The sequence below is a fragment of the Aplysia californica genome, unplaced genomic scaffold, assembly GCF_000002075.1.
Source record: "Aplysia californica isolate F4 #8 unplaced genomic scaffold, AplCal3.0 scaffold00258, whole genome shotgun sequence".
NCBI lineage: Eukaryota > Metazoa > Mollusca > Gastropoda > Aplysiida > Aplysiidae > Aplysia > Aplysia californica.
Window position 1 is genome coordinate 963,690 of NW_004797528.1, and position 14,034 is coordinate 977,723.

Below are 14,034 nucleotides of genomic sequence, written 5' to 3' on the forward strand. Positions count from 1 at the left end.
CTCTTGTTAGCTTTCTCAACCACTATTTTCAGTAATCTCCTGCACAAATCTCTTCTTCACATAATAGAGAACTATCCAGTCTCTGAACAGAATTTACAAAAAAATTCAAGGAAGGTATTTTTAAATCCACATCAAAATAATTCAGAACATTTAGGAGGCAGGCTTCAACCCTGCGTCTAAGGGCCAGTCTGGGCTGATAGAGGGATGTAACTCAACCCTGCCTCTAAGGGCCAGTCTGGGCTGATAGAGGGATGTAACATTCAAGCGGAGAGGACTAGGTACTCCATAAAAATGTTCCACATGGGGGAATCTATGCCAGTCTTTATCATGAGACACTGACAGGGAACCACTTGGCTTCTGCACCACAGATGCTGGTCTCTGAAAGGGTAACCAGGCTATGTTGTTGTTGTTTTCAAATCCCTTTAGCTGCGAGCATTTCACTCTTGGCAGTGCAATGCCTCCCTTAAGTAACTCCCTTAAGTAACCACATGTCCCTGTCATCTGGTCAACCAGACTATAAGAGCTTGCAAAAATCTAAAGCAAGCACAAAGGAACCTGCTCTAAGGGCCACCTATATAAGACAATCATCTGTCTACACAGCCACTTCTCATTTCCTCCCTTGCGTATTCTGTGTATTTTACGACACTGTGTTAGGCAGCCACCTGTCTCACATGGCTATGTTTCTCCTCCACAATAGGCAGCTCTCTTAGACGATTTTTACTGTAGTTTCATACTACAGCAACATTTTTATTCTTCCAATTACTGATAAGATTTCTTAACCCTATCCGTACATCGTGTTTTACTATCGTATCCGTACGTCGTGTTTTACTATCGTATCCATACGACGTGGGTAACTCTGTGACACCACTTTCCAAAGAGGAAATTTGCTTGTTAATCCGATCCGTACACTTTGCATAGCAGTCTGTCAAAATGATTTTTTGAGAAATACTGAAAGTTTCAAAGAGACCTTCGCACTAGAAGAATTCTAAAATGTGAAGAATACAACCCCGTGGATACAAAATGACCCAAGGGCGTACGGATAGGGTTAAGAAGCAGAACCACATGCAGGACAGCTGTTTCTTTATTCTTATCACAGTATTCTGAGCTCTAACACAGACATAAGCCTATAATAATAATTCATTGCGGAGGTGACAGCAAGGAATCAGTGGTTATTGCAATGGTATCATCCCCAGCTAAAATCTCATCATTTTCGTCAAGTTCATCATCGTCATTCTCACTGTCGTTGTCCGACTGAGACATGGTGGAGATGAGCCAGGAGAACAGGATGATCAACAGGAAGACGGACACCGTGTACAGTAACGTCAGCTCGTAGTTGTGCTGGAGCTTCAGAGAAAACCCAATATATCTGCGGAGGAGACATTTTAACTTGGTGAGTTTTTTTAGTTTTAGTTTTAGTAAGAGTTTTATTGCACTTGCAACACAATAAGGTCATATAAGTGTCGAAGATTAGAGATGTTACAAGAGAATAACAAACACAAAAAAAGGAGTCGGGGAGATAAAGACAATAAACGTTTTATAGGAAAGAAGAAGCAAACCACATCAGAGCAACCGCCAACCACCCACGGTGAGTTTTACGGCGCTTGCATCTACACAAGGTCATATGAGCGTGTGGGACACAAGTTGCTTGTTTTCGTGTTAGTTCACAGCATGTCTTGGTTTTACCTTGCAAGTCAGAACGGTTGAAGTTCAAAATTCATGGAAAAAATTCAGTTGTTAAAAACAATCGTGTATATTTCTATAATAGTACCATCACATTAGAGCTATGTTTTCCCATAGCAAAACGCTCCCTGAAAATTTATGTCAGGCTTTTTCCTTTTGTATGTAAAAATCATATGACTCAAATTATTTCTACTTTTCACCATTCCTCTGTGAGGGTCATCATGTTTGATGTGACATTGATAAGCACTTTGAGATACAACTGTTACTTTGGCAACAACTAGTGGTGTGCAGTTCATTTTGCAAACTATGTACAGATTATAATAAGCAATTTCTTCATTTGCTATGATCATTTCCACCTAACTTTTTGCACAACCCTTGCAGTTCCTTAAGTCCAGTATCAAAATCACAAAACTTATTCATAACATGCCAAAATAACCCAAAAAGTCTGGCCCCCTGAAAAAGTATGACAAGCCAACTCCAATATAATGAGAAAGTTAATTTGTCCTACCCTTTTTTGCAGGTGAGAATGAGGTCCATGAGACCATCGTTGTCGAAGTCCCCGTAGACCAGCGGTCCCGTGGAGGGTGCAGGAATCGAGTGCTGAGCAAGGAGAGTTCCCTCCACCAAGTCAACAACTGAGATCATGTTCCAGCCCGTCACTGCCACCGCCACCTGAAGAAACAGACCACCAGGATTTACTTGGAGGAGAACAGAGTGGAAAAAACAACTCCCAAAGAAATATAATGTTATCCGAGTCAGTGGTACAGGGGGTGGATGGAGGCTGTGAAGTTTCAGGGGTGTAGATTTATTTTATTTTCAGCTGGTCTAACCACAGTTTAATTTTTTCAATGTCTATATTATTTTTACGACACTAGCAACACAATAAGGTCATATAAGTGCCGAAGATTAGAACTGATACAAGATAGTAACAAACACAAAAAAGAAGGAAAGGAGATAGAGAAGATAGATTTTTTAAAGAAAAGAAGGAGCAAACCACACCAGAGCACCCGTCAACCACCCACAAGAGACAAGCTTCAGCTCAAGAGGTGATCAGGGATGGATATAATAATTAGAACAGAAAAACCCTTGGCAAACTGCTCTATCATTTAAAAAACAAACAATCAACAAAACAAACAAAACAACAACAACATTTGTCTCTGGTCCCTGAGGAGCTCCAACCTCTAAAATAATGTCAGTTTAACGCTGCGGAGGTAACCATAGTCCCATTCTGTGTTAGTAACTCTTGAAAAACAATATCTATCCATACCTTTGGTCCAGACACTTCAAGAGGCATAAGGATACGACTGGGTTCAAATGACATGAAAAATTCCTCCTTTACATCATCTGGCACTGGCCGTCCCCCCGAACGTCTCATGTTCAAGGACAGGTCACCCCAGCGGGACTCCGTCAAGGTCTGAAAACATTTGGAAAAGTCCATTCACAAGCTAATAATAATATCTAGCTATTTTCTTTGAAAAAAAGTCAAACATTTTGTTTTAGTCAATACAAAGAGTGTGTGAAACCTATCTTTATCTATGAACTGACATTATAAGGTAAATACAAGAAAATAAAGGGTTATCATTTGGAAATCTATCTCAAGAGATGAACATGGAAGAATTTTTTTGTTTTAGTAGAGGTTTTATGGCGCTCGCAACTGCATAAGGTCATATGAGCACCAGAAGATTAGAGGTGTTACAAAAGAGTAACAAACATAAAAAAGAAGAAGGGGAGATACGGACGATAGATGTTTGATAGGAAAGAAGACGCAAACCACACCAGAGCACCCGGCAACCACCCACAACAGGGTAGAATAAAATAGTAACACATGAATGAGAAGGAAATATAGTGGTAGGGAAGAGATGGAGTTGCATGAAGGATATAGTTTGAGCACTTACCAGGTTGACAATAATATTGAATGTTAAGCGTATGTGGGTGTGTGTGCTAGTGTGTGCGAGCGTATGTGTGCAGGGGTTAGGGGGGAAGAGATCTAAGATAAATGGAAAATTGGAATGAATAAAGCCAGTTAAGCACACAAGAGGGAAATTGAAAGAGGCTTTGATCAAAAAATGAAACTCAGCGCTATTGAAGTTTAAAGCACACAGCTATGTGTAATGTAGGTTTTTAAAAAAAAAGAATACAGATCTAAAAAACTATCACCTTAACATTAGTAATAATAATAATAAATGAATTTATAATGCGCCAGAATCCAAAAAAAGTGCTCGATGGCGATAACAAAACACACACACACACAAGCTCTAAAGCTCAGTACCACTACGACATGCATACATTTTTTAAAAATAAATAAATAAAAAATTACAGGTATTTCAGATATAAAGTTCCAGCATTAGATCTATATATACTTTCCTGAATAACATTGTCTTCATTTTGATTTAAATTGATCAACTGAAAGAGACATTTTAACATCTAAATCCAAATTGTTCCAAAGTTTTGGGGCACAGATGGAAAAGGCCCTTCCACCCAACATAATGTCAAGATTGTACAAATTGTTAACAAAAGGACACTACTACCAACCTGCCAGTGAATGTTCCCGTCTATTCCGACAGAGCTCACTCTCCCCAGGCCTCCAAAGACGATGACGTCATAAGAATTGTCTTGAAACAAGTTATGCCCCAAAAAATGTCTCAGAAGGCCCGTTTTCCTGGCGACACTGGAACATGACAGTGAAAACATAGATTTGAGGCAGATATTGGGTGTACGGTGAATTTACATGATATGAATCGGAGAAATAGTGATTAAAAGTATTGTAAGAAAACAGAGGAAAGCAAAGGGTGTTTACTCAAATAGATAAATATTAACCCATTTTACAGTACAATTTAAGTCAAAAGCAAATGAATACCAAGAGTGCATTTGATTCCTTCAAAAACAAAGTGATTCTGTTTACAATCTTAAAATGCCACCAAAAAAAAAGAAGTTTTATTTCCATTAGAACACTGTAATTTAAAGACATCAATACACATTAATTTGCTTTAGGTTAAAAAAAAAAATCAGTTACAAAATTTAAAAAGAAAATATTTCTGAAATGACACTTAAGCCAGACATGCCAACCACTCCAAGACAAAGAAAAGTTTTTTCCCCCAAAATAATATACGTTTTTGGGGGGAAAATGGGAGTTTCCAGAACCCGAGAAGATAACAATTATGTGACAAACTGATTGTGACAAATTAAATAAACATAAAATACAAAGCAAATAACTGTAAATAAAAATGTGCGTTTTTATGTCTTTTATGTTATGACAAGGCACATAAGACCTGACAGAAATGGAATATGTTACATATTTGCATCTTTTATCTTTTTCACCTTTTAATAACTCGTGGAGGAATTTTCTTGTAAACATCTTCCTCCAGGCTCCATGAGCGAGTCCAAAAAAGACGCTTGGAAGTGCAGACAGCAATCTGATCAATCTGCTCTTGCACTGGCTTCACACGCCAGATGTCTAGGAAACAAGGGGAATAGTGCTGGGGAAGATCCAAACATCCGTGGAATCCACGGTGGAAAATGTATCATGTAGGAAATCATAGTTTACACGCGACACTAAACGGTGGCCTAGTGGTTAAGCTACCAGACAAATAATCGTGAGGTTGCTGGTTCGGGGGTTCGAGCTGCGGGCCCGACGTTGAGTCCTTTGGGAAAGGCACTTTACACAAATTTTCCCCACTCCACCTGGGTGGGAACGGGTACCCAGCTATAGAAAGTGAAAAATCTTGTCAGTTTGTTAGTGTTTGAGCGCTTAACCAGCTGCTTGCACTGTATGCTTCCTGGGAAGCTGAGAATGTTTCTGAGTGTTCTATGGTCTGCTGGAGTAATAATATAGTGCAAAGCACATAGAGCTTGCTTTCAAGTGGGGACATGCGCTATACAAATGCTGTTTATTATTTATTATTATTAAAATGGGGAAAAAATACAAAAGTCTGATTGTCAATAGTGAAAAAGGTTGCTCGGTTAACTCCTTCCTGCACTGTGTGCATACTTGGTAAGCCTTTATATTTCACTGCTGCGAGTGCAGTGGAGTGCCTGGTACGTTAATATGTTTGCCACCGTGTGTACTGTACGCCCTTGAAAACTTGTCTTTTGTTTTATTTGTATCTTCGCTTATTTATAACCTTCAATGGAAAGATATATACCCGGTCCTCTGTGTCTATATGTCGATGTGATCATGTCTATTTTAAGGCTATCATGAGCATAAATCGCACATGGTAGAGTCTAGAAAAAAGAGAGATATGCTGCATGTTTTAAGAGAAAATCAAAGCCAGCCAGCAGGAGACTGCCTTTCTGTGGAAAATAGGCTTGTGGGCTTATGTGTTGTAACTGTGTTGTGACAATATTTTCTTGGATAAAAGACCTGAATCCTCTTCAAGCCACTAGGAGAATGTTTCTTTGGTATGGATGTAGGAGCAATGAAGTAATTTCAAGAGGCAGAAAATCTTTCTTACTTTCTCCTGTTAAACTTAGCAGAATAAAAATTTAGCTAAAAAAATCTCTTTACCTTTGGATTGTATGTTCATTTCTCTTTTAATTGATATACACTTTTCTACATGCACTAGTGCTTATAGTAAGCGAGCTATAGCCCTTCAAAGGAATGAATCATGTCGGACATGGCCTCTGGGAAATTTTTCCTAGCACTCATGGAGGACTTACAGTTAGCAAACAGGTGTTAAATGTAAAAACCTGGGTTTTTTTCATATGATATTGCCAGAGCTCTATTTAAATGTACAAGAAAAGCACTGTAGGTGATAATGAGTCACACCAAACAAAAAAATGGTCGCTTTTAAGGACAAGCGGGCTAACCCAGATTTCGGGGGTTCCCAGAAATCTTGACCTACACCAAAAGTGGGCATTGCCCTATCTATAGGAGAAGTTTGGTTTCATTGGTGTGTATATTTGTTTGGTTAGAGAGAAAACTCTCCTTGTTTTTTAATGAAAACCGAACAAGGGGCAAAAACTTTACCTTCGATTTTCTCAAAACAGCATTTTTCGGGATAGACCACTTGTCCTTAAAAGTGACCAAATATGCAACAAACAACAGCTGAACAACAGACAAAACTATAAGAGCAAGGATTTACACTGATATTTTAAAAAGTTATTTTTATCATCACTCATAAACTGAACTTATACTTAGTCTTTATACCTGGCCCATATCCCAGACGACCTTCTCCACATGGCCGTCTCCATCCACATCCAGGTACAGGGCCCGGTCAGCCGGCAACCGGTACACAGTCTTTGGCTGTCCAGTCACCAAGGACAGTACCTGGATTCCTTCAGGTGACTTGATTATAAGACTGATCAAGAAAAGACAAGACAATGAATAAATGTGTGAATGTATGCGAATAGGAGTGTAATGATTTCTTAATTCCCTGACAATACCAGAATCCATATATATGTCCACAATGTTGGCTTAAAGAAAATGTAGAAAATCGAACAAGGACTAAAAAAAACAAACAACCAAAATCAGAACTTGTAAAAAAAAAAAGAAGAAAGGTCTCATTACAACTAGGTCTGTAAATGAGCAGTTTCTGTAGCAGGGGGTTTGTGTCACGTAGAGAAAGAATGAATAATGTAACACGTTGGGAGAAGAGCACTGCAATTGTGTAAGTTAAAAATGTATGAAACATTGGTGCTTCAACTATTCTGTCAAGAAAAGGAGAGATATCAGACAATGACCAAACACAGAAGTACAATAAGTACAATAATTTAGGTTCTTGGAACTTTCAGTACAGCTGAATTCGTCTTACCTGCATTTTCATGAAAATAGTTTAGAAATTTCACACAGGAGAGGTCTTCCATCTTATATAAGGAAACACTTTGGGATGAGAAGGAAAGCAGAGGACAAGATGATTACCAAATATGAGCTCAGCAGACCACATTGAAACTGTTTACACTTTTCACCCAGTACAACAGAAAAAATAAGTCTCCACAGATTTATTGCCATCAACAAGGCACATTGTAACCAGAAAAGAGGTTTATTGCTATCCATATGGCAGATGGTCAGCAGAAAAGAGAGGCTGTGGAAATAGGATTGCAGGAGCAAAGGCAGACCTGTGTTTATCAGGAAATATTCTCTCAAGTTCAACATCCATAGATAAATCTAGTAGTAGTACCCACTTTATACACAATTTTGTGCGAAGAGGAACAAAAGAAAGAAAGAGAAAAGTAGACAGGCAGCTTCGTAGGACTGGCTCGTTTATTTCCCCCCCCCCCCCCCCCCCCCCCCCCGTTTCCTTTGCCAACCCAGCAGTAAACGCTGACCTGTTTGGATTGGTCACATGTTCGTGGTCGCTGTGTGGTCTCTGGCCCCCGTAGGAGAAGCCAATGAGGTGCTCCGGGAGTAGAGCCGAGCCTGTCTGCTGGACGCCCTCTGATGGCTCAGGCACGGATTTCTGCGACCGGGAGGTGGTGTTGAACTGTTTGTTGACGCGCACCATGAAGATTTCAGTGTCCGAGTTCTCTGCCCACATGTGAGGCTGGTGGAATAATAGGATGAAGTAAATGATGAATAGTTGTCGTTATTGTGTCCTGTTTCACACCTAGTTGGAATGATTATGTTCATATTTTGAAAGAACTGTTGCACCACCGCAAACATTTAAGGTGTGGAAATATGAGTAAACTTAAAGATCACGTTAGAGATACATATTGTAAAAGCCAAGATTCAATACACCTTGGACGATTATGGAAAAACACTCTCACTGATCAGTCTTCTACACTCTCAAGACAAGAAAAAACCTCTAAAAAGTTTATCTATAAGCCACAATTTCTTTACAGAGCAAAATTAGCTCCATAGACGGTTTGAAACTTTCTCCATATATATAGCAACATCAACATCAGAGGTCTTTTCTTTTATGTGGAATCAATTCAAATGACCAAAATCTTTAATGCCACCATCACATTTTTTGAAAGTCAAAGCATTTTGTGTTTATAGCATTCGTGGGACCAAGCCTTAAAACATACAAAACATTTGTTTTAAAGTCTCCTCAGATCTAAAGCAACTGATGTTTCATTCAAGGCTTTTTTCCCTTCTGCAATACAGATTGTCTTGCCTGTCAAGTCATCACATAATTATATAGGCATGTTTTTTTCAAAAGCAAAAATCACAGTAAAGAGACAAGTCTTCCATAATGAAAGTACCCTTTTGTCCTCAATATGTGAGGCATCGTGGTGATATCAGGGGTTCGTCAAAATAATTAAATTAAAAAAATTGGCATTTTTCTGACCGTTGGGCAATTTTTAAAATGATTTTCTTTTTTTTGGCTCAACACTTTTTAGGTCCATTTAAAAACACATTTCTGTGTGGATATTTACTGAAGAACATTGATTAAAGACACAAAAAAAATCATTTCAGTTTCTAAGAACTCTAAGCTATGGAAATGACCAACTCTCGCAGTCAATTTCTCTATAATTTCATCTCTGAAACCAGGCGACCCTGACCTCTTTCGATCGCAAATATCTTGACTTCTATAGACGGATATTTTTTTCACCAAAAGCAAGGCAAATGAACAAGCTTTAAGATGATACCAGTAACCCCATATGTAAAAAATTGACCAACGCTTGATTCCACCACATCGCGACACATAGATTATATCATCATCATCATTGCCTTTCTCACCCTGCACCAGGGTATAGGCCACGGACAACAGATTATATGGCTATTTGATAATTTTACCTTACAGGAAGGCTAGTCAATAAGCCAGACTAACTCACCCAGAAGTCGTTCAGCTGGGAGCCATACTCCTCCCACGGGGACTCTCCTTTGTGAATTCTTTTGTGGTGCAGACTGAGCTTCCAGTGATGTGCTTTGTCTCCCTGCAAAGCAAACATTGAAATAATTGACCAAATCACTTTATTCAAATCAAGGAGCAAACTTGACCAACAATTATTTTTTTGAAAATAGACAACAAATCAAGTACGTTGTATTACCCTAGTTATGGCCAATACAATCTTCAATCAATAAAACATTGCTGAAAAAGAAATTCTTGCACGAAATAGCAAATGCATAGCTTGCAAATCTACTTTTATTGATTTTCGTTCCTTATTTTTTTCATTCTCTCTCACTAATCTTATCTTTTTGCTGTTTAAAAAATAAAATAAAAATGAAAGAGTTAATTTCTGTTTGTTCCCCCTTTCATCAGAAGTCTAAATTATCATTTTCCCTCATCAACTCCCGAAGGAGCTTTCCTCCACCTGAGATTTACACTCAATATTCATTACATTATCATCACTGAAAAAGAAACCAAGACAACAAGACACCAAACTGTGAACGCAAACTAACAAAGCGAATCATATGTCAACAGGAGAGGCATGAATCCACAATTATCGTACCTTGGTGTTCTGTTGCTGTTCATCAAAGTCCCCTGCTGTGTGTTTCCACAGCAGAGACCCATCATCTGCACTAAGGGTAAATGTCGAGAAATGAGTCAGCGTTTCGTTATCTTCTTCTGTTGGCATTTCAAGGGTTCTATTTCTGGACTTGTTCTCCTCTCTTTCCTTGATCCTATTGAAGATAGATGTAAAAAAATAGTTAAAATTTCACTTCTCAGCCTTTTCTTCATGCTAATTAGGTGACGGGATGTCAAAACCTTGATTTGATATACCGGCAAAGTAAAAACCAGCTTCTCAAAGATACTGTTTGCAAGATGTCATCTATTGTGAGACCAGCAGAGAACATTACCCCTATCCGTACGTCATATTTTACTATCGTATTCATATGACATGGGGAACTCTGTGCCACCACTCTCCAAAGAGGAAACTTACTCGTTAATCTGATCCGTACGCTTTGCATAGCAGTCTGTCAAATTGATTTTTTGAAAAGTATTGAAAGTTTCAAAGAGATCTTCGCACTAGAAGTATTCTAAAATGTGAAGAATACAACCCCGGGGGTACAAAATGACCCCAGGGCGTACGGATAGGGTTAAATATTAACTGCTCAGTACTCAGGGTGAGACTCCATCAGATGTCACTTTTTTTGGTCAAAATGGCGTATGACAAAGTCTTACACTAAGAAGTGGGAATGAGTTTGTTCCTATGATGATCATGTCAATTCTGTCATCACCATTGCCTTTCTCACCCTGGATCAGGATACAGGTCACGAACAAACAATTTTCACTTTTCCCTATCCTGAGCGAGTCGCTTGATGTCACTCCATATCTTCCCACTTTTCTGTACATCCATTTCCCTGACTCTTCTCCAGGTTCCACCTGGTCTTCCCCTTGATCTTTTACCCTGTGGGTTCCAATCTAACACTTTCCTTGTTATGCAGTTGCTTGACTTTCTGAAAGTGTGTCAAATCCATCGCCAACGTCTTCTTCCCACCTCATCTCTGACTGGGCTCTGTCTCGTTCTACTTAATACTTCCTTGTTGGTGATCCTGTTTGTCCATCTGATCCTCAGCAGCTTCCTCAGACTCTTGTTCAAGAAAACCTGGATCCTCTTTATGCACCTCTGAGATGCGTTCCATGTCTCACATCCGTACAACAGGACAGACTCCACCAGAAGTCACTTTTTTGTCAACATGGCATATGACGAAGCCTTACGCTAAGCAGTGGGAATGAGTTTGTTCCTAAGATGATCATGTCAACTATGTACTAAGAGGTTAAGATACTTACATAAGTTATAAACAAGTTGCAGAGAAGACAAATGGCATGCAGCAGTACTAACAATGTGTTAAAAAGTTCAAAATTTCAAAGCCTGGACCCGGAATTCGACAGATTCCAATTAAACTAGTCAGACTTATGGAAAGGAAACAACTCATAAATATCTTTCGCTTTGAAGCAAGTGAGAGACAAAATGCATAATAAAACAAAATTTTAAAATTAACAAAAATTAAAAACAAACATAGCAGAAGCATATCTCTCCTGGTGCGGTGGTCGCAGCCACAGAGCTAGATTTGTTTTTGCTGACCCCCACATATGGATCATTCCAACTGAAGTGCAGATTCCTGGCCAAGACAAAGGGCTGAGAAAAAATATTTCAAAGTGATCAACACAAAAAAACCCTGAATAATTTAATATTTGAGCAAGCCCGAATCAAACTTGTCACAGAAATTGGCTCAGAGACCTAAAAAAAAGCACCATTTACTTTCTGTCTTTTTCTGTCAAATCATTTTAAGAAAAAAACAAAAATTCAAGCTACAACACCCCCCCCCAAAAAAAAAGTAATATTGCAGTACATAAAACAAAACGTCATACTTAGCAAGAATATCTGGTTTGTGTGTTTTGTGCCTGAAACTCCCAGCAATGACCACCAAGCCTTTGTGTTTTTTCTCTATGGTGAACGGCGAGACCAGCACAGACAGGGATTTGACCTCTATGCTCTCCAGGTCAACAGAGGGCAACGGTAACTGTTGGTACCACAATAGCTTTAGTTCATGGCTGTAACACAAAACTTGCCAGTCGTCTGTGACCACAACAATGACCTGTGGAGAGAAATAACGCAGTAAAAAAAATTTAAAAAGTCCCAAACTATAAAAGTCTGTCTCACAAATCACTACTTTTTCTCCTCTGTTAAAAAGTTTGTAAGAAAAACATTTCAGAGCCTCTTTAGAGTTCATGTATTGAGGAAATAGTGTTCAACAGTTTATGCTAAGTGCATGTGTAAAAACATTTTGATAAACAGTTCAAAATTTTAAAGCCTGGATCTGAGATTCTACAAATTCTGACTAAGCTAGTCATACTTCAGGATAGGAAATATGTCCTTTCTAAAATACAAACAGACCAAATAAAATAGTAAGTTGGTTTCACAATCTTTCCGGTGCAAACAGACGAAAAAACTCAGGGCTTAAAGAGTTAAACAAAACTACAAAAGAATTACCTGTTTCCTTATCTGCATCATTGACAAGTAAGGCTCAATGAACCCCACACCGACAGTATGAGGTCGTGGTATGTGACCTTTTGACCTCCCCTTGAACATCATTTCAGCCTTGTGCTTGACCATGACATGAGCTAGTGTCTTATCTTCCTCCTCACTTCTCAGGGGCATAGCGAGAACATTCAGGTGCACCAGATCGTTGGACACGAGCACGATTTCATTCACTCCATCTCCTTCCAAGTCTGTCACAATAGGCAGAGGGTTTCGGTCTACATCAGTCGTGAACTTTCCATTAACAAACTTTGAGATTTCACTGCGTTTTCGCCACATGGGAGTTAAGGAATATGAGTCTCTTACTCTCAGCAAGTATCCGAGCACGATGCACAAGCAGGCATAAACCAGCTCTCTCAGACCAAATCTCAAATTCATGTTGTTAATTGACTCTACCATTTTAAAAGTTTTGATCTCTCTAAAGATGCACGGTGTCTGCTGCTTTAAATTGTCATCCCTGGATAATATTATATTGCAGCTATGAACAGGTCATACAGGGCTCTGCAATCAGCCCATCAGTTTGCACACAACATGGTTCTGAGGAAGAAAAACCAAAAGTATATATACATATAATATAGGCCATTTACATATAAAATACTCTACATGATACTAAAATAAAAAGACTGAAAAATTAAGGAATGCCAGTCAATGTGTCTTTTTGCGTTTTTTTGCATTTTAGTATGACCCTCATTCATTAGTAGGCATGGATGTCAAAAAGAGCATCTAGATCAACAGATACAAGAATGAACTACCTACTCACTGGCTGAGATGTCCCATTCCATAGAGGCAATGAGAGGCAACACAACAGCAAGCTAAATTTGATACACTCCCTGTACTTGTAGCCTACAGCCTATGATTACAATGTTGAGTATGATTTATAACTCCCCTCAACACTCAAGAGGCAAAACTTCCGTAACAAGCGACCACTATGAGACAGTAGAACAGAGGGGTAGAAGACAGGGATAGGGGTAGGGGTAGGGGTAGGGTTAGGGTTTGGGCTAAGGTTTGGCGTTGGGTTAGGGTTAGCCTATGTCTCTTTTTCATTGTGTCTGTTGGGGTGGTCGCTCGTTACGGAAGTCCTCTCTGTAATTGGGTCGACTGAGGGAAATAATCAAAAACAAAAACAGTCCAATAAATCTTTATGCAGCTTTCTTCTCTTGCCTTATTAATCCATAAATTATATTGTCTGATGCAGATTGTAAATCAAAAGCAGACAAGAAAAGACAGTAGTCTAGTGTAGACAGTAGTCTAGTGTAGACAGTAGTCTACTAGTCTAGTTGAGTAGTGGAAACAAAGACGGCAATTATTTACTTTCTCGCATTAATTCCGGTAGTCGACAATGGCCGCGCCTAGACGAAACTCTATGCATCCCCAGGTCCAACTGGGATAAATTCAAACTTTGCGCAGGAGTTAAGAATAGGCCTACGTAAACAACGGCAATTTTATTGGGAAGATTGAAGAATACCTGACCACACGTATATATATATA

The 14,034-nt window shown here is 39.0% G+C and overlaps 1 protein-coding gene across 1 annotated transcript in view; it reads right to left on the reverse strand.

Annotated features, from left to right (window-relative positions):
* Positions 1-978: 978 nt before the first annotated feature.
* LOC101859492 overlaps positions 979-14,034 on the reverse strand; it is a 16,671-nt gene continuing 3,615 nt past the window's right edge. The window contains exons 2-12 of the mRNA XM_005100742.3: positions 12,499-13,083; positions 11,877-12,103; positions 10,012-10,183; positions 9,394-9,495; positions 7,945-8,159; positions 6,827-6,977; positions 4,999-5,156; positions 4,213-4,348; positions 2,948-3,094; positions 2,189-2,352; positions 979-1,366 (exon numbers count right to left, since the gene is read on the reverse strand). Coding sequence (XP_005100799.1) covers positions 1,138-1,366; positions 2,189-2,352; positions 2,948-3,094; positions 4,213-4,348; positions 4,999-5,156; positions 6,827-6,977; positions 7,945-8,159; positions 9,394-9,495; positions 10,012-10,183; positions 11,877-12,103; positions 12,499-12,945 — 2,148 coding nt within the window. The 5' untranslated portion in view covers positions 12,946-13,083 and the 3' untranslated portion in view covers positions 979-1,137. The remainder of the gene's footprint in view (positions 1,367-2,188; positions 2,353-2,947; positions 3,095-4,212; positions 4,349-4,998; positions 5,157-6,826; positions 6,978-7,944; positions 8,160-9,393; positions 9,496-10,011; positions 10,184-11,876; positions 12,104-12,498; positions 13,084-14,034) is intronic.